The sequence below is a fragment of the Nelumbo nucifera genome, chromosome 5 (genome assembly GCF_055504915.1).
Source record: "Nelumbo nucifera cultivar China Antique chromosome 5, China Antique-T2T, whole genome shotgun sequence".
Taxonomy (NCBI): domain Eukaryota; kingdom Viridiplantae; phylum Streptophyta; class Magnoliopsida; order Proteales; family Nelumbonaceae; genus Nelumbo; species Nelumbo nucifera.
This window is the reverse complement of record NC_142653.1, coordinates 19,436,589-19,460,530: the sequence shown is the minus strand read 5'-3', so window position 1 is coordinate 19,460,530 and position 23,942 is coordinate 19,436,589. Positions and strand designations below refer to the sequence as shown.

At 36.8% G+C, this 23,942-nt stretch overlaps 1 protein-coding gene across 3 annotated transcripts in view; it reads left to right on the top strand.

Annotated features, from left to right (window-relative positions):
* The first annotated feature begins 2,493 nt into the window (after positions 1 to 2,493).
* Positions 2,494 to 23,942, top strand: part of LOC104595621 (HECT-like ubiquitin-conjugating enzyme (E2)-binding protein) — a 28,032-nt gene continuing 6,583 nt past the window's right edge. The window contains exons 1-5 of one of the 3 annotated variants that reach the window (XM_088886979.1): positions 2,494 to 2,979; positions 4,432 to 4,513; positions 8,692 to 9,492; positions 11,056 to 11,316; positions 17,813 to 18,010. In XM_088886979.1, the coding sequence (XP_088743105.1) occupies positions 2,550 to 2,979; positions 4,432 to 4,513; positions 8,692 to 9,492; positions 11,056 to 11,316; positions 17,813 to 17,834 (1,596 nt within the window). In that variant the 5' untranslated portion in view covers positions 2,494 to 2,549 and the 3' untranslated portion in view covers positions 17,835 to 18,010. Of the gene's footprint in view, positions 2,980 to 4,431; positions 4,514 to 8,691; positions 9,493 to 11,055; positions 11,317 to 17,812; positions 18,011 to 23,942 lie in introns of those variants that run through there. The other 2 variants (XM_088886980.1, XM_010256424.3) reach the window with 2 other exon arrangements.

The window sequence follows — 23,942 nt, the reverse complement described above, 5'->3', positions numbered from 1 at the left end:
TCTTAATCAGGGAGCTCGGGCTCCTAGTAGGGAGCTCGGGCTCCTGGTACCGAGCTCGGACTTAGGGAGCTCTGGTTTTAGGGAGCTCGGACCTTTGACAGGGAGCTCGCTCTTAACAAGGAGCTCGGACTAAGTACAGCGGTCTGGAGTTCGGGCTCGGTAGTGAGTTTGGACTTGCTTCCGATATTCGCTTTGGGTGCTCTACTGTCCCGAGCTGCTTGCCTTTGCCACGTGTCGGGCGATCGCGAGGCCGGGCCAAATTTCCCTTCATCAATGACCAGTCTTCAGTTGGTCCCACCATGAAGATTAAGTGTGCCAAAAATCAGCCAAAAACATGATTGTTAGGTGGGACCCTTTCAAATTTCAATAGTGGGCTCTAATATTCTCTCTATATACACCAGGTTGCAAGTTATATATGAAGCTTCAGTTGCAGTCTTGCAGATCCTCTTCCCATGATTCTTGGATTACCTGGTGCGGGGTACCGGAGTTTTATGTCCAACGGCCAACGCTAAACGGCTTCATAAATGGGTTGGATCTACGTAGTGGACCTCATTTAAATAGAATAACTCATGGGCTGGAACTAGGCCCATGTCTCAGATTTGTGCGAGCTTTTCAAACCACAAAACAAAATTTTATTGGGCTGGGATCAATTATCATTCTTATGATATTATAATTGTAAACAATCATCACTAACTGGAAGGACTATCTTCTGCAAGCTATTCTTTCTGTATGTGCTTCTTGCTGGATTTCTTTTGCACCCAAAATAAGGGGAAATCCATTAAAAAAGGCAAATGGTGAAAAGTGAAAACTCATTGAAAGAAGAAAAGAGAAACAAAATAAGAGAGATGCATTTGACTGTAAAGCTTACGTCTATGGTAATGGCCTAATGGAAAACTCTGTCAACGTAATTGTCTTCTTTGCTAGTACAATCCTATATAAATGAAACCCTAATAGAGAAAAGAACCCAATCACAAGCACTCATGTGTCAAATAACGGGTATTGTCTGTTGCGTGTTACGTGGGTTTTAAAGCTTGCTATGGCAGTGTTTCTGTATCACATGTCAAACCAAATATTTTACCTACTGGTTATACAAGTAAGTCCTTTAGGCTGCATTTGAAAACGATGCATATATATGTGTAAATGTAAATATGTAGCGTGTAAAACGAATCATATAAATTGTAAAGTTGGATAAATTTTACATTAACAGATTTATCTTCTTATCAAACAGATTCTTAGTTGTAATAGATGCAAAGTGTAGTTAATTCAATGAAATCCGACAGTTAACTAGTTGAGATTAGGTAGGTATACAACAATGTTCCTCTTAGCTTGTATTTGGTTTGAAAGAAAATCAAAGAGAAAACAGAAAGTTGAGAGTAAGTTTTTAAGAAATTTCATAAATTTTACTTCCACTTTCTATCTTTTATTTTCTATCAAACCAAACGTGAGTTTAAGGGCTGACTTATTTACAAATTACAATATCAATTGCTTCCCAAATATACTATTGCCTTTTGTGTATACGGAAAGTAATTAGGGACGCAAAAATATACGAGAACTAAACCGGAAAGTCTGGCATATGCATAATGTTGCAAACCTCAGTTTTTTTTTTTTTTGATGAAACGGGATAATAACATAAATAACATAGGGGCTACACATGTCAGGTTATGTATTGATTCCACTAACCCCAGTTACGTGGTGGCCTTGTGGCATGTTTTACCCACCAATTTTCGGGTTAAACAGTTCAATCGTCTGATCTGAACAGATCAGTCAAATGACATTTTTTCTAAATTAAGAAAAATAACTAAAATGAAAAGGGGTTTTTAAATAAAAATAACCTAAGTCTGGGTTGAATGGTTTAACGGTTCAACTGTGGTTTGCTGAATGTTTCAATAGATGAAAAATGAAACTGGATGGATGGCCGGTTTCTGGATGGAACAGTTTGACCGTCGGTCCGATGAGGTCAATTAAAACCATGGTTTTGCCATTTTGGAAACCGGTACATCTCTGCCATGTATTGGGTCTTAAAGAATTTTTCAACCGTTAAGTGAAATCCTTGAATAGGTTTTATTCTATAATATGCCCCCTTACATGAGAGTCCAATGGGCTTAAAGAATGGATAGCACAAACCCGCTCATATCTTGTGCTGAAACTTAATTAATTATAATAGGGGTGATGAGAATCGAACATTAAATCATTTGGTCAAAGTGACTATGATACCATCTTAAAGAACCATTCAACCTAAAAGCTTTGGGCCATTAAGTGATATAATTGAATAGATTTTATTTTTTAACATCCAAAGCATCTCATACTATTAGAATCAATGATGTCATCAGGTACACATGGGAAATGTGCTGTGGGACGTTGTGAGGCGCCCCGTGTGGGGCAGATGTGAACTCTTGTTTGTGACTGGAAGGGCATACGTGATTTATCCTAGACAGGGTAATGGCAAGGGTATATTGGGAAAAACGTTTTTTCGTTTTTTGATTTAAGCGGGAGGAGAGAACAATGGTGCGAACTGCGAAATCTCGTTAGAAGGTAGAAAGTAGAAACTGATGGATTGTGAGTTTCGCGCCCTCGAAAACCCTAGAAAGTGGAGGTTTACATGGGAAACCCAAGCTCACATCCCAATCCTTCGGTTGTTTCTTTTCAATCCGAACATCAAACCTGTAAGTCAATGCCAGAATTTGAAGGTCTCTTTGAACTTCGAGGACTTTATGCTTCAGGTTGGCTGGATTGAAGGGATCAATGATGGAATTCTCAATTTATCACTTACGGTTCCCGTACCCAGGGTTTTGGTTGATTTGGACTCTTCCGTAGATTTTAGAGCGACGGAGGATCACATTGAGGTTAAGCTTGCTCTGCTTCTTCCAGTTGATCATCCGATCGTTACGAGCCTCATTTCTGCACAGGATTTTCCCGACGAGGGTTTTGTTAATGAAAGTGGGCTTTTGGATAGATTGCAGCCTCTTTCAGTGGATTCTGGTAAGAAAATTTCATGGTCTTTTCATTTCAGACTCTGACAGCAACATGTTATTGCTGTACTTAGCTTATTTATTTTTTCATCTATTTTGCGCTTACTTGTGTTATTGTTATTACGAGCTAGTAGTCTGTTGTCACAGACTTAAATATGATATGAATTCATCGTTCTTTAGGTTATCGCTTGGAAAGTGTATCGTCCTTTGCTCGATTGCTTCTTTAACTTTAAGTACATTCTTATTTGCATGAACATTCACAGATATCCGAATTTCAAATAGTTATAGTGTTGATATTAGGTAAACAATGAGAAACTATTTCCCTAAGAGTGTCTTAAAGGTGGTTTGGGTAATCTCATGGAAAGCATTTAGGCTACCTCGTTGTGCTAATTAGGGAATTATATACTGCCAATTAAGCTATGTTGGGGTAATTTAAATGGTTGTACTTATCTGGAGCATGCGGTTTCTTTAGCCACTGCCCGTTCTGATGGTATAGGAAGACACTGTAATGCCATTTATAACACTTCCTTTTTTTCTTGTGAAATGAAACCAATGCTTTCCTGCCTCAATTGATGCATATGTTGCATGTTAGCTATTAGGCAAGATGGTTGTTTCTACGACTAGCAATGCACAACGCCATTATTTTTGGGTTGGTTGGATATATGGCATTTTCTAGTTTTGAGGTCCTGCTGGTAATGCGATTATGCTTTACTTTAGATGAAAGGTTAGCCTTTTTTTATGGTGATTCAAGGGAATCCCGTAGAGAGGAGATCAATTATTTATTATTGGTAGTACTTGATGACTTATCAGGTATTTGGACTTCATTGGGTAGTAGCAGTGATCTTTCTCACAGTTTCTGTACTCAAATTGGTCTTATTTATGTTTAAGACTCATATTACCTGTGCCTATGAAGTTTACAAATGAGTATAATCAGGGTAAGATTATAGAGACTCCAATTAATTGCCATACATAAAATGTATTCTTCTTTTGTCTGGTGGGGTTCCTCAGATGACTTGCATTTACAGAATTATGCATCTCGTTTACTTTGTGAGATACATTATCTCATTTACTTTCATGTTGATTAGTTCTATATCTAAAAAACATTAGCTAAGTTTATAGTTACACGATTTTCTCTGCAAATTGATTTGTTTTATTCTTGTAATATATTTTCTGGTCATTTTATCTTCACCATGGTATGATTTAAAGTGTTTCTGTAGCCAAAACAGTTGCACGCATTTGTCTGTGTGCACAAAAGTCAAATTTTATTTAACATGGTTCAATTTGGCTTGCACTCTGGGTTATCTGTTGTTTGGTAATTACTTGGTCCAGAAGAATCAGGCAGTATAGGGCTTTGTTCATGTAAAACATGTTCTATTATCTACTATCTAGCAATACAGTCACTAGTTTGCTTGTAGGTTCTTTTTCTTTTGCATTTCTAATACTATATTATACAATTATTTAGATATAAAGAACCTATCTTCTTGTGGAGGGGTGTATTTCTACTGCAAGAATTGCTCAACTCAGTTGACAGTGAGGCCTCTGAGGTAGTAACCATTTTTTCCACTTTTCCTTCTATTGCTTTTAGGGTTTCAAATATCTGCTTTAATTCTAGATTTCTAGTTACTTGCCTTTACATGTTGAACACTCATTGAGAATGTTTCCTTGGCCCTTGGACTCCTTTCTTGAATCTTTTTTTTTTTGATAAGTAAAAGTTCATTAAAATTTCATTAAATCAGTAATGATAAGCAACTATTACAAGCTTCCTAGGGGGAGGCATGAGGTGCAGCCTCACTCTTAAAGAAAAAACAGCACAAGAATTACAAATGAGCCCTATACAACTGATCCCTAATTACCCCTTGCTTAGCTAAGGAATCAGCCAAAGCATTAACCTCCCTCCCCACCCATTGTATAATCAAACTCATCTGTTGTGTTAACCATATGAACTTCTTCATTTCATCTCGATAACACCACATCACTGAATTCGGCTCTTCTAGCCAGCCCACCACCACCTTGGAGTCCCCTTTAGTCACTAGGTTCTCCAAGTTCATCTCTTTTGCAATCTGAACACCTTGTAGGACTGCATACAGTTCAGCTTTTAAAGAGTCTTCATTCCCCACTGGTCCTGAATAAAGTGCTACCATATTTCCTTCCTTATCTCTTATGACCCCTCCGATTATGGGACTTGGGTTGCCTTGATTTCTCCCATCAAAATTTGATTTCAAAAAGACCTTCAATGGGAGGTACCCAAATCAACCTTCTTTTAGCTTTCTGTATTAAGCTAGAAGTCGTTGAAAACCAGTTCCTCCAAATATCATCAAAAGAGAACTGTCTAAACTAATCCAAAGTTAGTAGCCAATGTATAACCCTGGTCATTAGACTCATTACATAGTCCATAATTTGTTGTTTACTTCTCTCCTTCTCTTGGAAGATCTTAGCTTGTCTTTCTTCCCATAAGGTCCAAATCACTATTGCTCTAGTGCATCTCCATGTTATCCTTCCTCTTCTCTTTGGCCAAGCAAAGGTAGATGGATCAAACAACATCCTAGGCCCTGTTTGGCAATGTTCCCACCTGTTCCTATTCTTTTAGAAATTCCTGTGCTAGAACAAGAATTTTATTTCTTGCTCCTTGGGAGTAATAGAGGCGTTTGGCAAGATGTTTTTTGAGAACGCATTTTTGTTCTATTGAAATAGGAATGGCGTTTGGATAACGAAACTATTTCTTAATTTGAATAAACGAATTCAGATGATGGAAACTCGACATCTGTTAGAGATGATTGTTGTTGGAGAGTAGTTTGGGTGAATCTAGCTAGAGCAACGACGAGTAAAATAGAGCAATGATGAGTAAATAAGGTATGATGAGAAGGAATATACCTACCTGTTTACGTGAATTTGGCTGGAAATGTTGCCAGAGCTTTGTACCATTTGCTTGACATCCGGTTGTTGACGCAACCGGAGCCAAGGGAGTTCCCTCCTCTGAGATGTGCAGCAGCAATGAGGTAGTGTTGAATGAATGAAAGGTGGTTGTTTAGGGCTTGTTTCTATCATTTCGTGTGAAATACCAAACATACCCCTTCTCTTATGTGGGAATTGATGGCATGTGTTCGTTAATATGCATTAACGCTGTGAGAACCACACATTCTCTAGGAACACGTTCTTTTAGAGTGTCGATTTATCACTGTTGTTCTCACGCGAGAATAGCTTGTTTCTTTCTTTTTTTTTTTGGTACCAAACGCATTCCTGCTCTGCGAGAACATCAGGAATGATAGAAATGTCCATACAAAAAGAAGAATCAATCCCAAATATTTGCAACAAAGGAATAGAAAATTATTAAGTGGTGTTAACAAGATTCACTTTTAGATTTACAATGATTGCACTAGTTTGGGGAAATACACAAAAAAGGCCTATTCTTTTGCAAGTAATCCAGAGTGTTAACTTTTCCCATGAACCACTTCCCAACAAAAAGCCTTAATTTTAGGGGGAATCATTTGACACCGAACTTCCTTAATAGGAATGAAATGGGGACTGGCAAAGAGCATTAAAGAAAAAAAAGAGGCATAGGAAAAGAAACCTTTAGAATTTGGGCACCAAACCCTTCTATCCGGTTTAGAAGGCTCTAAGCAGACATTCAAGAAGAAACAAAAGCTCTGACAAATAGATGACTTTTTCATCCCTCAATCCCCTTCAAAACCCAAAATCTCAATTATGACCCAAAGGTAAGATAGGAGGGATTTTGAGATATTCTCATTTTTGTATAAGGAAATGGAATGCAAAGAAGGAAACAAATCCTTTAGAGGCTGGTCACCAAACCAAATGTCTTTCCAAAAGCGGATTAAATTCCCTGGACAAACATCATGCCTAATAAACCTGAGGAAATGAGGGAGGACGCTATGGATTGCTTTCCAAGGTGTCGGCGTAGTAGCCCGATGTGATACACCAACACCCCATCCACTCTCCAACCTCCCATGAATACTGTCCACCACCTTATGCCACAAGTTATCCCTCTTTAAAATCTATCTCCATAACCACTTCCCTAAGAGAGCCATATTCTTCTTTCTCACATTCCCAATTCCTAGAGACCTAAACTACCTTCTTTCTTGCTTTTACACACAATCTCCCACTTAATTAAGTGATCTTTTTTAGCCTCTCCCGACTCCTAAAGGAAATCCCTCATAATTTTTTCTAATTTCTTCTCTTCCCTTGGTGGAATCTTAAGCATAGAGAAGAAGTAGATTGATAGGTTAGTCGAAGTTGATCTTATTAGGGTGATCCTACCTCCCAACGAGATATAATTCCTCTTCCAAGTGGTCAATCTCCTTTCACATCTTTTTACAATTGGGTTCCAAAATCTACTTTCCTTAGGGTTGGCACCTAGGGGAAGACCCAAGTAGGTCAATGACCAAGGGTTGATAGGACCCTCTAAACAGCCCACTACCAAATTTAAGGCATTGTCCTCCATGTTAATCCTTGTTATGCAACTCTTATCTAAGTTGATTTTCAAATTTGAGATTCTTTCAAACTTCTTGATCTGTTCTTTCAATCTCCTCACCCTCCTAGCATCTCCCCCTTCACAAAATATTATGATATCAACTGCAAATTGGAGGTTAGTACTTGGAACGACTCCTTTCTTGAAGCTTTGTTCATATAGCTTCTTGTTCAACTATGAATTTATATAATTATAGAAGCAGTGTATGTGTAAGATTGCAATATGCTTGTGTGAATTTCATGCACAAAAGTTAGTCTCCAAATATTAATTATATATTAATTATAAAATTGTGGGTTTCAATCTGTGTTTACAGAGGTATTCATTGGTGTATATCATTGCACTTATAATCTATATTATGTGAGAGAGGAAATATACAAAAGAATTTCAATAGAATGGTAAACAAAGAATTGTACAAATAATACAATAACATCAGAAAATGAGAAAGGAATTGTGACATCTTTTAAGTTTTGCAGAAGCTTGTGACTGTAGTTAAGTGGTGAGAATTCTATGCTGTGGTAGCTGTAGAGACTTGCCCTTGAACCCTAAGAGCAATACAATATGTGTAGAAGGGTCTAGAAGAGCTAGGGTTCTGCCAAAATGACTTGGTTGAAGGTATTGAGAAATGACTTGACAGCTAACAATTTGACAGTGGATGTTTCACTTGATAGAGTGGAATGGCCAAACATGATGTTGTAGTAGTTGGGATAAGGCTTTGTTGGGTTGATTTGAGTTTGGAAGAATATCAGCAATGAAATTGTGGCTGATGATGATGCTATTATTTCTCCTTTATGTTGTCCTCACTTTTATTCATCTTCTAGAGGCTTTACCAGGGTTTACACCTGGTTCTTGTCCTTGCCTTTGGTTTCCTAGCTTTGCCCTTTGAATTTGAATGCACTGAATTTATGTAAATTCATCTTTGTAAGGATTATACTCGAAAAGAAAAAAAGGAAAGCCGTTGAAGTGGATTTGAGTGCCATGTCTCATTCCTTTCGGATATGCTCCTATAAATTTTCTCGTAGTTGTTGAGGTAGTGTTCTCACTGCAATTGTGATTAGTAAACTTACACTGTCCTTCACACATACTGATTCAGAAGTTCTTTAGAACCTTGTACTGATCAATGGTAATAGGGTTCCTATTTATATCATTTTATCTTTTAATTTGAATACAGCAATTCAAGTGACCCAGTTAACTTTTATAGAAAATCAACTTTAAGTTACTCTTGAGAATTTTCTTGTACAGATTTTTTGTGGAAATGCCATCGGTTAATTGGAGAGAGGTAGCTGATAACTGGTTTGGAGCCTGCTGCTGTTCGTTTGGAGGTGCAAGTGAGAAGATGGTAACTAAGTATGCCAATTCATATGATTGTGCAGAAGGTACTTGCCTAGTAGATGCAGCATCTGTTGTTGTCTGCGAGAGTGACCTTGCTGGATTACCGTTCCATAAGTTAAAACATGGCTCAGAACCTGATCTTATTGGTGAAGTTGATCGTGCTGAAGCTCTGACAGATTCTTGCAGTATTGATTGTCAAAGTGACCAGACATCTGATATCAATGAGAGATTATTCTGCATGTCGCTTGTGAACAAAAATTGTTCTGCAAACATTGAAGGTGGCCATGCTGAAAAGAAAAAGGACTCTAGTGCTTTACTTGGCACATCTCCTACAATGTCAGATGGATATGTGACATCAGCAGATGAACTTTCTGCCAAGAATCTTGGTTGTTATGAGCATGAAGGCTGCTCACATAATGCATCTGTAATATGTTCTAAGTTTGAAGCACAAGAGTCTAGAGAACATATTGGACATCTAGTAAATCAAATGCCACTTCTGAATGGATATCTTGGAAGTGGTTTTATGGTCAGATCCTCCAATATCTCAAAAGATGTTAAGTGGATTGAATTTCTGTGTACTCAGTGCTCATCTCTCCTTGGAGCTTACCCATGTGCTAGTAACAATGACGTGCCACTAGATGGTGGCATCCGGCTATTTAAATGTTACATTTCCACTGGTTTGCCAGTTGGTGGATCAGGCGACGTATTTAGGTGAGAAAATATTATCTGCAACTTGATCTAAATTACAATGTTATGTAGACCAATCAAACCATAAGAAGCATGTAAGTTCCTCTTTTTTCCTCTGATAGTAAGATGCATTAATGCTCTGGGCTATTGTTATAGTTACATAACGTGTAATCATTCCCTACTTATTTAAGGTATTTCAAAAACCTTCAATTTCAGAAAGGGGTACTGGTATGCTCTTGACGAGTGTGGATCTTGAGATGGTGCAATGGATTCATTTTTATTTTTTTGGATCTCACATTCTTTTGTATTTCTGGTAATTGATTTAGAAGTTTAGTTTATGGATCCCGCATTCTTTTAATTCTGGAAGCTTTAGTCAAGTTGCCTTGTGATGGTATTCTGCACTTTGAGTTCAATGAACTTTACTTTAAGCACCCAAAAAGATGAGGTCAGAAAGAACTCATTCAAATTAACCCAGGAGTAGCTCCAATAGATGATAAAATGAGGGAAAATACACTTAAGATGGTTTGGTCATGTGCAGAGAAGACCATGTGCAGAACCTATAAGAAGTTATTTGTTACAAGTTGAAGGGGTTAGAAGCGAGGTTTTAAAGGACAAGGCAGAGGCAAGGTGGTTGGGTGTAAGCCTCAAGTTGGTTTGAGGAATAAGTCTATATATATAAGTCTTGCTGTCTCTCTCTCTCTCTCTCTATATATATATAATTTTATGTATGTCAGTACAATTTATTTCTTTTTTATAATATGAATCTTTTGTTTTTGTATTTTTTATTTTTTATGTATATTGCCTTCTCTATTAAATTAAATGATCTATACATACATACTAAATTTATTGTAATTTTTATGCATTTAAGGATGCAATGTATTTTTTTCATAGCAATTTTTCTTATATTTACTTTCATATATATATATATATATGTTTTAATATTGACCCTATGTTTTTAAAGTTCTATTTTTAAGTTTGTTTCAAGGTTATAACCTTCTTTACCTAAATAAAATTAACCATCTACTTAATTTGCATATTTCCTAGTTTATTCATACATATATAACGAATTGAATTTATTTATAATTTCTTTATGCAATTTGGATACAAAGTATTTCTTCCATAGTTAATTTAAGTATTTGCATTTTATTATATTCTTCTCAATATTATGATATTTTTATATTTTATTTTACATTTATAACCTGTTCTACTTGAGTAAAATAATATGTTCACTAAATTTATGTATATTCTAGTATTTTTCAATATAATCTAATTTATAAATGAGGAAGAATGTCTTGTGTTGAGGTTGAGGAATTAATACCAGCAGGGGGGTCTGTGGGGGGAGATAAATGGGCAGACATTTTATTAAATTTTAAATGGCATATGTTTTCATTTGTGGTCTAGGTGTGCTTGATAATGATTCTAACTTTTCTCTTTTATGTATTATTGCATTTTCTTCTCCATTTTCCATATGAGTTTTGTGTTCTTGTCTGTGGCACTGATCTCACCTTGTTGTATTGGTCATTTTGAGTACATATATCCAATGTTAAAATAATTTCTTTATTAATTGATCTGAAATGCCTTGAGCAGGAAGCACACTCTGCAAGGCATGCTTGTCAATCAGCTATTGGAAAGTGCAATGGATGAATTATCATTCCGAACATTGGTCAGGGATCTGAGTTCCAAATTACCTGTTCTATGTATTGTCCTCCTAAATCCTGATGCTTGGTGTTGCACTGGACATTGTTTAGAAATGGAAGGGACTGTTGGACCTGTTTCAAAAATATATCTGCACCCTGTTGTTAAGGTGTTATTTTCTGAATGCAGTGATCCTTCAGAAGTCCAAACAAGGTTAGTTGGTTAGCTTTGATTTGATATATGTTCTATTTTCTTTGCATTTGCACAGTTAAAGGATGAAAAAAAGAGTATCAATTAAAAGCCGGACTTCTATTTATTTTACAAGTATTCTCAGTTGTACTTGAATTAGGTAAGCATGGAGAACTGAGAAACCTAATTCAATGATGAAAACTAGCTCACTCTCTAGGGTTGTGATCTTTGATTGGGAAAAGTAAAATTTTACAGGGATTCATTTGTAGACATGGTCACAAATCACTGAACCATGTTAAAGCTTGTTTGTTCTTCTCTGTTATTGCATTTACTTTGTTTTTTTCTTGATTTCTAACACAATAATATCTTCAACTTTTTTATTCATTTGTTTGGACAAAATTTTGTATAATCTCTTGAAATCTAACTCTTGTTTCAAGGCCCATGTACTTGCAAAATTAGTGTCACTTTCCATTGTTAGTATGTAGGTTCATTTTGTCAAGCTATTTGAGAGGTAATGGGTGACTTTTCCAATGATTTGTTTTGGGTGGAACTAGCTACATTTTCTATTACATTTAAAGGAAATAGCTTCTTAGTTACCATATGATTGGAAAAGTGGAGCATTATCAGGCTTTCCTAGTTATATTTGTTAAGGAATTTGATGATCTGGATGGTGTTTGGAAGAAGGGAAGCAGGATGAGGGAAGGGAGCAATGTAGGGTGGGCTTGGATTTGGCAAAAGGGACATTTCGATGGTTCAAAACAGAAAGGATGAGGGTGGTTGGAGTGGTATCAGCTTTGGGTTGGAAGAAAAGCAAGGAACCGGAGCCTCTTTTGCTGAAAAAGCCCAATTGCTGACCTGGTCCACTAAAGGAAATACAAACTTGAAAGTCTGTTTTGGTATCTGTTATTTTGAACTAGACAGATGTGGGGAGTGGCATCAAAAAGTGTTTCTTGAAGGTTGCTTGTTAGAAGAGGTGGGCATGAGCTTGTTGATGGCAGAGCTGCAATGATGGGAGGTAATGCAGTAGGGTATGATATTGGGGGTGAGGGTGTGTCATGAGTGAGAGAAAATTTCTCTTCATCCTTTCATTGAAGAACGGAGTTAGTAGGGTGCTGAACACTGGGGCAAGAAATGTTGGAGGGGCATTGTTCCATCTTTACCGGTGGGAACAGGGGGTTGATGTCTGGAACAAGGGAGTTTCTGAGCCGACTAAAGTTTGGGTGCGCATAGTGGGCTTACCTTTGTACCTTTGGTGTGAATATTTGGTTTGATTTTGGAAGATTGGTGATTTTTGTGGAGGCTATATTGAAACTGAAAACTCGGAGAGAGCTAAGGAAATAGTTGAGTGGATTGGAATAAAATGCAAATGGAAGGGCTATCCACTGAAGGAGGTGAGAGTGATTGACCAAAAAAGGACTTTAGTGGTACCCTTGTGGATGGAACTCAAGCTGGAGGAGGTTGAAGTTTGACCCTCCATTGGAGATGTGTGAAGAGTAGGTCTAGTAGGATGTTAATGAAGTAAGCTTGTTTAAAGTGAATGGAGAGCTAGATGTGAATAGAGTTGAGAAAGGAAAACAAGTAGTAGTTGCTAATAGTGGCGATGTCAAGGGTGGTCTTTCATTAGAAAGAAGATTGGTTGCCAGTGTTGTGGAAGGAAAAAGGGCCTCACAATCCAATGGAAACAAAGGACATGTGGCTTGTATTATAGAGGTTGGATTACCTAGGATTGAAGGTGATGGGGCTATGGGTGATCCGAACTGTAGCTGCTCTGTAGTCGATTTGCAAAAAGATGTAGGAGGTAGTAGATTGTCAAAGGTTCAAATTTCAAACTAGGAGCTTTTGATCGAAGCGGTGGTGGGAAGATGTCTTGACTCTTGAAAGACTAAGGGTGATATTGGAGAGTTGGTAGGGTGATCACGGGCCAAGTCGAGCTTTACATTATAGCCTAGGCTCAGGCCTGGCCTAGCTTGGGGTTTCGGGCTTGAAACATAAGCCCGAGCCTAGATCTACTGATCTACACAGTTCTAGGCCAGGCCAGGCCTGATTTTGGGCCAATGTTTTTCATATATAAAACATTACATATATATAATATTTTATATTAAATGACATATATACTTATTTTATACATTATATAATATAAATTATACTTGTCATATTATAATATTTATATAAAAAATATATAATGTAATATTAAATAACACGTGTACATGCATATACATTATACATAAAATGTGTATGCTTAAATATATGTGGGCCAGCCGAGCTTGAAGTATTAGGCCTAGGTTCGGCCCTAAAATTTGTGGGCCTGATGCAGGCTTGGGCCTGGGCTGGGCTGAAATGATCACCCCTAAGAGTTGGTCTCAAGTTTAATTGGAGGAAAGGGAGTGAGGCCCAATGTTTCATCTAATGGGAGGGTAGAGGACTGGCGTTCAATGGGAAGGACATGCCCATCTAAGTGCAGCCAATGGATTTGATCAGGAAAGGCTGGACACTTCTTTTGGGCCAAATTGGACTTGCACTGTGGACCCAATTGGGGAGTATTACTAACCCGATTCATACCCAAAACCTTGTTGAGGTGGGAAATAAGGAGTTAGTAGGCTCGAGAGAAACTGGTTCAAATGTTAAGGTATGGAGGTTGAAGAAAGGGGTGGTGAGGAGGGAGTGACCATCCAAGTTAATAAGAGGACAGCGAGAAAGGTGTAGAGTGTTTGGAAAGTCCTCTGGCTACTATTCTAGCCGCCAAGTGGAAATGAAGCACTTTAGATAGTATGGTGCTTGATGGTGGAAATACAGGTACATTACTGGGTTCTTCTTTTGGGGATTGGGGGGGGGGGGAGGGAAGAGGCATCGCCTTGGGTTCTCTCTCAAAGCTTCTTTCTATGGGGGAAGTCCTTGGAGAGTGGATCAGAGGAATGGAGGAAACAAAGTTTCTCCTTATGGAAATCGAAAAGAAGGCCTTTGAGGAAAAGGGGTGGAAAAGTCGAAGAACTAACAAGGAGTTATTTGTTTAGCTTGGGGGCTTAATGATAGGGATGGAAGCAGTGCTCAAGGGGGAAGGGTGTAAACGGTTTTGAGGATTTTTCTTGTTTCATTGAGGGTCTCAGGATAATTACTTGGAATGATACATTATGATAGGGTCTAAATTTTAGTAGAAGCATTGTTACTAACAATTTTTTAAATAAGTGGCACCCAAGTATCTTGTGTCTGCAGGAAACAAAGTTGGAAAGGGTAGGGGTGGTGGTGGTGAGAAGCATTTGAAGGCAGAGAGATTGTGATTATGCATTCGCTCTATTAGAAGGGATAGTAGGTGGAATTCTGGTATTTGAGGCCTTACTGTAGTTAGGCTAAGGGATAAGTTTTTGGGTCATTTTTCAGTTTCTCTGCGCCTTGAGTTAGTAGTGGATGATTTCAGTTGGGTGCTGGTGACAGTTTATGGTCCTAACGAGGATGGTGATAGGGCTCTATTTTGGGATGAGTTGGATGTAATCCATTTAAGGTGGGACTCTCCTTGTGTATTGGGGGAGTTTTCAGTGCAGTGAGATTCTCTTTTGAGAAAAAGGGGGTACATGTAGAGGAAGCAGGGTAAGGAGCTTCAACCAGTTTATGAACAAGTGGAGCTTGTTTGATCTTCCTTTGACAGGAGCGAAAGTTACTTGGACTAATAATCAGGAAACCCTTGTCTTGGTTAAAATTGGACAGGTTTTGCGGTTACTCTAGATTGGGAGGAAAAGTTTCCTAATTTAAGTCAAGAGGCATTGCCAAGACTTGTTTTTGATCATGTTATAGTTTTGCTAGATGATGAAGATATCTCGCCCAAGAAGGCACCTTTCAGGTTTGAGCAAAGCTGGTTTGAAGTTGAAGGTTTTGTGGATTTGTTGCGTAATTGGTGGGTAAGTTGTGAGGTGTCTGGTTTTGCCATGCATATTTTTGCTACAAAGCTTGCTTTCTTAAAGGAAAAGCTGAAATTGTGGAAGAAAGAGATTTATGGGAAGAATGAGATCCTCAAGAGGGAATGTCTATCGACTGTTGCAGAGGACAATAGAGCAGAGGAACAGGGTCCCATTGCTCATACGGAGGACAGAAGATTGAAGGCAAATTGACAGGTTGGCGTATCAAGATGAAATTAAATGGAGACAGGGATCTTGTTGTTTGTGGCTAAAACAAGGGGACAACAGGCAAGTGGAAGACGAAGGGAAAACCCTATTAAAAGTTGGAGATCGGTGGGGGAGCATAATTGATTTTTATAAGGAGCTATTTAAAGAGAAGTGGCACCGTAGACCAAAGCTTAATGGGCTGGAGTTTGATAGTTTGTCTTCAGAAGAGGAGAGAGAGTTGGAAAAGCCTTTTGAGGAAGAAGAGAAGCCGTTTACGAAATGGAGGCCAATAAAGCCCCTGGCTTGGATGGGTTTATGATGGCTTTTTATAAGAATTGCTAGGGTTTTCTCAAAGAAGTCCTGTTGAAGGTGTTCTTGAAGTTTAATTTTGATGGTGTTTCGGAAAAAAGTCTAAATTCAACTTTTATTTCCTTAATCCCAAAGAAAAAGGATGCTGTAAACATGAAGGATTTTCGTCCTATTAGCCTGGTTGGAAGTGTATAAATTATTGCGAAGGTGCTTTCTTGTAGAATAAAAAGAGTAGTGGGGTCTATTATCTCAAAATATCAAAGTGCATTTGTTGGAGGGAGGCATATTTTGGATGGAATTTTGGACTCTTGGATGAGTAGAGGTGAAGAGGGGTGTGCTTATTAAAGTGGATTTGGAGAAGGCCTCCTGGTTGGAAGTATGTATAAATTATTGTGAAGGTGCTGTCTTGTAGAGTAAAATGAGTAGTGGGGTCTATTATCTCAAAATATCAAAGTGCATTTGTTGGAGGGAGACAGATTTTGGACTCTTGGATGAGTAGAGATGAAGGAGGGTGTGCTTATTAAAGTGGATTTGGAGAAGGCCTATGACCATGTTAGCTGGTCTTTTCTGGACTATATGCTCAAAAGGATGAATTTTGGGACCAAATGGAGGAATTGGTAAAAGTTTGTATCTCAAATATGAGTTTCTCCGTTATTTTAAACGGTTTCTCTTATGGAAGATTTTTAGCTCGAGAGGGATCGGGCAAGGGGATCCTCTCTCTCCCCTACTTTTATCTGCATCATGGAAGCTCTCAGCAAGACGATCAAGAGAGTGGAGGAGCTAGGCATGATTGAGGGTTTTAGGATGTGTGAGGTGAGGAGCATCCCTCTTTTACAGTTTACAGATGACACTCTCTTCTTCTGTAAGACTGTTCCAGACAAAGTTTTGAATCTGAGTTTCATCTTAAAATGGTTAGAGGCCGTCTCAGGTTTAAAAAGCAACTTTTTTAAGAGTGAATGCTGATTTATTGGCTGATTTGTTCAGCTGTAAAGTTGGCAAATTACCACAAGATACTTGGGGCTTCCACTAGGAGAGAAGTGAATTGCAAAATCAGTTTGGAATCTAGTGATTGAAAGGGTGGAAAGAAGGCTTTCAGGGTGGAAGACTAAGTACCTATCCAAACTCCCAAAGGGGGTAAAGTCACTTTGATTAAGAGTGTTTTGAGTTCCCTGCCTACTTGGTCCTCTCTTTATTTCCCATCTTGGCTAGTGTAGTGGGGAAATTGGAAAATGAGGGATTTTTTATGGAATGGCTGGAAGGATGGGGGGAAGTTCATTTAGTGGGCTGGAAAAAGGTTTGTCAACCTAAAGAGAGTGGTGGTGTGGGGGTAAGGAACTTGTTGCTCTTAAACAAGGGTCTTTTTTGCATTGTTGTTTTGCTAGAAGGCTGTGGTCCAAAGTTTTAGACATTTTTGGGCTACACTTTTGTTTTCCATAATCTGTTCTGGAGCTTTTAACTAGTTGGCGGATGAAGGGCATGAGTAAAAAAGGGAAAGTAGTTTGGAAAGTGATTACTCTGGCAATTTTTTCAACTGTGGATGGAAAGAAACGACAGAACTTTTGAAGCTGTTGAGATATATAATTGTATAGGAACTATGGGGTAGAATTCATTCTTGGGTTGCAGTGAACAGAAGTTTTACAAGTATTCCATTCAGCTCTTTTTTGAATTCCACTTTGTTATTTTTGTAATGGTTGAGCAATACTTTTTGTACGGGTGGATATAATGAATTCACAGTTTCTTGCTGTGTAGAGTGGGGGTGTTTTTATCTTTAATACAATAGATTACCTTTTCTCAAAAAAAAAAACTGCAGTAATTGATAGATTGTATTCTTTGAATGTCATGTTGCTTAAATCAGATAATTGCAACTTCCTTCACTTGAGGCTGAGCCCCTTCATAATGTTAATGTTTTCTAGTTAACTTGTTCACAAGAACAACTATACCAGTAATTACAGTTGTATTGCTAATAATTATCGATAATAATTGTAATGATAAAGTTTGATGTGGACCAAGAGATCGTTCAAAATTCCACATTGCTAGTGTGCTAATGACACAACCGTCTTTTCTGACTATAGACAACTCTGCAGCCGGCTTATATAATCAAGTGTCTTGTGTATCAGGATTGCAAGTAGATCTAAATAAGACACTCCTGAAATTAAATTGGAGGAATGGAATCTCCAGCCACAGTTATCAGTAGGTGATAAGGCGCTCATGGCGGATTGCCTTGCTTAATCACTGAAATTTTTTTATCTAATCAACACATATTGATTATTTTCATCATCACCATGTTCTTATTTCTTTTGTCCTTTTCTTTTCTTTTCTTCTTTTCCTAGGACAAAAATAGAGGCTCAACCCTTCTATTTTCTGAAGTTTCATTTCTTTCTTACATCTTTTTCATGAATAGTTGATTTTCTATGTTTCAAATGAAGCTTATACGATTTTTATGAAAGATTATAGAAAATTAATAGTGCAAGATGGTTGTTGCTTGCTATGAAACCTAAGGCTGTGTTTGTTTGTGTGATGGGAAGGGGAAAAAAAGAATATTATTCCCTTCCTAGGACCATGCGAACTCATTGTTCTGCATGTTAAGCTCTCTTTGTATTTCTTGATTGTCAATGTAAGGTAACAGACCCTAGAGGCATATTTCCAAGACATTGAGGCGAGGTTAGGTGCAAGGTTCAAAGTATCGGAAACGCAATTTTAAAAAACGTATCGGGATACGTTTTAGATACGCATAGATACGGACGAAAAATCAAGATACACATAAATATGATAGAAAATTCAAATAAATCGTAAAAAATATATTAGTAATAATACTTACAAGTTTTATATGATTGTAAATAAGTCATTTAAATGTAAAAAACATATTTTAATGTTTATATAAAATGTGACATATCAAGATATAATTAGTAACTGTTGAAAATTGATGGAATAACTAAAATGTGAAAAAAACAAAAAAAAAGTAAAATGTGAATATATATATATATATATATATATATATCAATTTTCAAATAACCAAAATAATTTATCTTAATATTTATAATTAATTTCAGCATTTATTAATAAGCACTATTAAGAAAAGATAAAATTTACTTAAAACTAAAAATGTATATAATTATAACAAGAAAATTGGAGTGGCTTAGTGGTGAAGTTATGGGTGTTAAAATCTAGTGACCAAAGTTCAAGTCTTGCTAATGTTAACATTTGTAGTTTTTATACTAACGAAGTGAAATTAATGAGAGAGAGGATCATTAATTAATGGAAGAAGGGGAACCAAAAGGATTCAGTTTGTATTGGCCTATTTCGGGTTTGTATCGACCGACACATCCAAAACAGTCCAATATGGGACTGTATCGGCTGATACATATCCAAAACATCCCGATACAGGCCCGTATCGATCGATAGATACGAAAAAAATGAAATAAATGATTTAGATGCGTTTCGTGTATTGAGTTCTTATCAAAATGGTACGTATCGGCCGATACAGACCGATACGTTATGATATTTTGAACCTTGGTTAAGTGATGGTTTTTTTTTTTTTTGGATAAAACCTATCTTTCACTATTAATTGTCGTTTAGTAGGTGGTGGGTGTTTCTTAGAATAAAAACCAGAAATCCTAGGGTAATTCATGGAGACTACCTCTAGGATCCACTACCTTACCAGGAATATCAAGACATATGAAGGTAGCCTAACATGTGGAGCAATGAGTTCATATAATCATGACACTGGCCTTTAAAAAAACCTGCACATGCTATATAAGTCATAGAACAAACCAATTTATTCTCAAAAAGCCTCCTATTTCTCTCTATTTGTAGCGTATCAGTTAGTAATGATACTGGATACGCTACAAATACAAGCGTATCCCGTCAATTGTTCGTATTGAACAGATATGGGTATGTATTGGCCTGTATCACATTGTATCGGCCGATACGCACCAGTACGTGCTGCGTCCATTCAGTAATCTCCATAAAAAATGCGAATGAGGTGATTCAAACTCGGGTCACCTCACACACATTTAGAATTCGATGCATTTCCAAACCAATAAGCCACACTACATTTCGTGATATAAAGTAAAATAAAATAAGTTTTATTAAGGCTAAGTTTGGAAGGAGTACAAATACAAATATGTACAGTACAAATACAAACAAAATAATATAAAATGTAAGGTTTTGTACTTTACAAATTTGTATTTGTACTCCTTCCAAACTGAGCCTAACGTTTTTTGTTCACATGCAATTTAAATAAAGAACACATTTATATTTAACAACTCTAACTAAAAATTAAAAAAATAATATTTAAAAATAGTATTTTATAAACTAATAGAATAAATAATGTATCAAATTCACATTTATATAAAAAAGATGATTTTTAATATCAAGAAATTTATACAAATAGAATATTAATAATAGAATAATTATTTTAATACTTAAAATTTATAAAATTGCACAGGATTTAAGTCTTAAAATTTTTATATACTTTTATTAGTTATTAACTAATATTTTAATTTACATTAATAAGTAATAACAACATATTTATTATTTATAAAAAAATAAAAATATTATATACAAAATACTGAAGAACATAATATTAAGTTGAATCTATCAAATCCACTATTCTACATTTATTTCAAAAAATGATTTTTTATTTAGTAAAATTTATATAAATTAAAATATTAATAATGGAATAATTATTTTAGTAATTAAAAACTATGAATTTTTGTATGATATGCATCTTAGAAATTTTAACAAATTTGATATACTTTAAGTTAAGATTATATTTTTATAAATTATTAATTGATATTTTCATTTGCACTTGAAAATTTAATATTTAGTTGACTTTTTCTTTTTGTTAAAAAATTAAAATAGTAAAAGAAAAAATAATTGATATAATAATTAAAATATAATAGGTGCATATGTTTAGTGTCTTGGACTCTTGATTGATGCACTATAAATAAAGTTACACACCTCGGTTCATTAATCATAATATATTTCTTAATTTATATCCTTAATATTTACATTTTTTATGTATTTATATACTATTTTGTGATCGTTTTGATCTTAAATTTAGTGTTATTAATATACTTATGAAAATTTGTATGTATTTCCTTAGTGTATCCATGCGTTTCCATCTTTTTCGTCCGTATCAATGCGTTTCCAAAGCGTATCCGTATCCGAGTTGTCCGATACAATACCCGATACCGATACTTTAATCCTTGTATACACAGACACACATTATACATCTGCTTGGTTCCACCATCATACCTCCGGTAGGCAGGGTGTCACCTTATGTGACTGCCATGCCAAAAAAGGCTACTTCAAGGGGAGCTACAATTTTCCATTCTCCACCTCTTCATAGTGCAGCTTGTTGTAAAAAGATTTTACTGTGAAGTCTGTTGATTTTTCCCACACCCAAATCCTTTCGTCACTTCTTGCTGTGTCTGGCCTGATTGTGTTAATTCTTTACATCAACTTCATCCATTGCCCTAACTCCCAATTATTCAGGTTCCTTCTGAAAACAGGGCACCAAACACCTGCATCCCTTTCCTGTAAAAAAAGCCTCTGTACTACTAATCAAGCATTCCTTGTTCTTTGCAATCTCAAACAGTGTTGGGAACATCTTTCGTAGAGTTTGATTTCCATGCCAAGTGTCCTGCCAGAATTTTATATTTGTTCCATTTCATACTTCAAAGTTAACTCCCTTTAAATCTTCAAAGTTGACTCCCTTTTTTAGATCAATCTTCAAAGTTGTCTCCCTTCTTAATTTCCCTTGCTGATTTCTGGATACTATATGCTTGTAGCTGCATTTCAAGCTCATACTTTGCTCAGTTAATTTCCATGGTGGGTTGCAATCCTTCTAATGATTTAAATATGGGCATGTGACAGTATTACTGAAAAAAAAATATGGACATGCCACAACTAGCAAGTAATAGGGCCCAGATTATTTTAGTAGGCTTCAATTTATACTGCACTTCAGTTAATGAAATTGTTTAGATGTAGTTTTTTAGTCAGTTCATGTCATCATTATCATCCAATCCTTGTCCCAACTATATGGAGGTGGCTACATGAATTCTGTTTCGCCAATCCATTCTTTTTAAAGCCATATCCATTGTTAAATTATTAGTGCTTAAATCATTTCTTACTACTACCCATGTCCTTTTTGGTCTACCCCAAGTTCTTCTAGCCCTTCAATGTGTAATGAATCACTTCTAAGTTCTAACTAGTGCAGTTGGTGGTCTTCTATGCATGTGCCCAAACCCAAACCATTTTAGTCTATTCTCTCTCATTTTATTTTATTTTTTGATAAATTAATAGATTTTTTTGACCAGAGATTAAAGCAGTTACAAGCTCCCCTTGGGGGGCACAAGATGCAGCCACATCCTTGAGCCCAAAAAACTGAAAGTTGAACTGAAAAAATTAAGTATTACAACTCAGCCCCAAATAGTAACTCCCTAACAGCCCCTTGTTTAGCCAAGACATCAGCCATAGCATTGGCTGACCTGCTCACCCATTGTATTCTGATGGTCATATCCCTTGCTAGCCACTTGACTTTCCTTAATAAGTCCCCGTATTCCCAAATAGCAGAATCTGGACCTGTAACAACCCTACCACCACCTTAGAGCCTCCTTCAATACATAATCTGTTGACACCCAGTTGACTTGCAATCTGAATTCCTTGTACTGCAGCTAGTAGTTCAGCTCTAGTAGTCTCCTGATCCCACTGGGCCTGAGAAAAGAGAGAATAAGTTGCCAGCCTCAATTTTATGAACCCATCCACAGGTGGAAACCAATATGAAATACTTCTAGTGCTTCTTGTGGAGCTATTAGCCACTGCAAACCAGTTTCTCCATAGATCATCAAATGTATAAGAGTGGAATGAGATAAGGGTTCTCAACCAATGTATTGCCCTTGTTAATCATGGCCAGTCCACACCTTCCACCCTCAACCTAGTACTCAAAGGCCTTCTGCAAATTGACTTAAAATGTTCCACAAAGGTCTTGGCTATTTCATCCTAAGAGAATATTTTCTGCCCATTGATCTCTAATTTAGTCACCAAGTATAAACTTCTCTCATTTGCAATAGCATGAAAAAATTTGGTGTTCCCATCACCCTTCTTAATCCATTTGTATCTTGATTTTTGTCTCCAGGGTATTTCCTCTCTATAAAGAACCTCATCCAACTCTTTCAACTTCCATCTCAACTCCCTTTCTTGTTCATTAATGAGCCTTAAAGATTCTTTTTCATACAGAGCCTCAATATTGGAAAACAGGGAAAATTTTTGCTCCTCTATCTGCCCAAAATGGGTCCTATTCCACTTTTTAATTTTGGATTCGAGTCTTTTCAGTTTTTTTTATGAAATTAGACTCCTTTCCACATTATCACTATTAGCTCCTCATTCCACCATTCCTTAATCTTGTGAACAAAATCAGGATGAGCCAACCACATATTCTCAAATCTGAAGGGTCTGGGTCCACTAATTAGGGGTTTCGGACCTAACTTAATTGGGTAGTAGTTAGAGGTTACTTTGGGCAAGGCTCTAGCAACCAAATCCCTCCAAAGAGTCTTCCAACCTTCATTGAAAAGGAACCTATCAAACTTCGAACAGATTGGGTATTCTTGGAAGTTGTACCACGTGAAGTTGGCTTGCAGCAAGTGAATTTCCTTTAAATGGCAAGTATTGATGAATTCATTGAATTTTCTCATGCTGGTTGTTATAAACTGATTAGGGTTATTTGACTCGTTACAAAATCTGATCACATTAAAATCTCCTCCCAAACACTAGGGCCTTTCCCACAAACCTTGGATTCCAAATAGTTCTTCCCACATCTCATTCCTTTCTCTGTATCTATTTGGTTCATACACATTAGTTAGAATCCAAGTGAATCCATCCTCACAATTTTTCAACTTTAAGGCAGTGTTTTCAAAACCGGACTAGATCAGACGGTTGGACCGGAAAAAGGGAACCAATCACTTGATCGGTTTCGTTTCACTCCAAAACCTTTGGCCAAAAACTGTTGATTTGGTTAGTAAACTACTGACCTGGGCGGTTGAACCGTTGACTTGGACAACGATTTTAGGCCATTTTTTGTTTTTTGTTTTAATTTTGTAGAGAAGATGGGCCGAATGGCCCATAGGTTGCTTATTCCTTCTTGTTATTTATGTTTCTTTTCTGTAATGGGCCTTATTCTGGGTCCACCCTGTCAATATTAAGTTTTGTGTAAATTCTTGCCCAACTAAGGGCCTCCTTGTAATT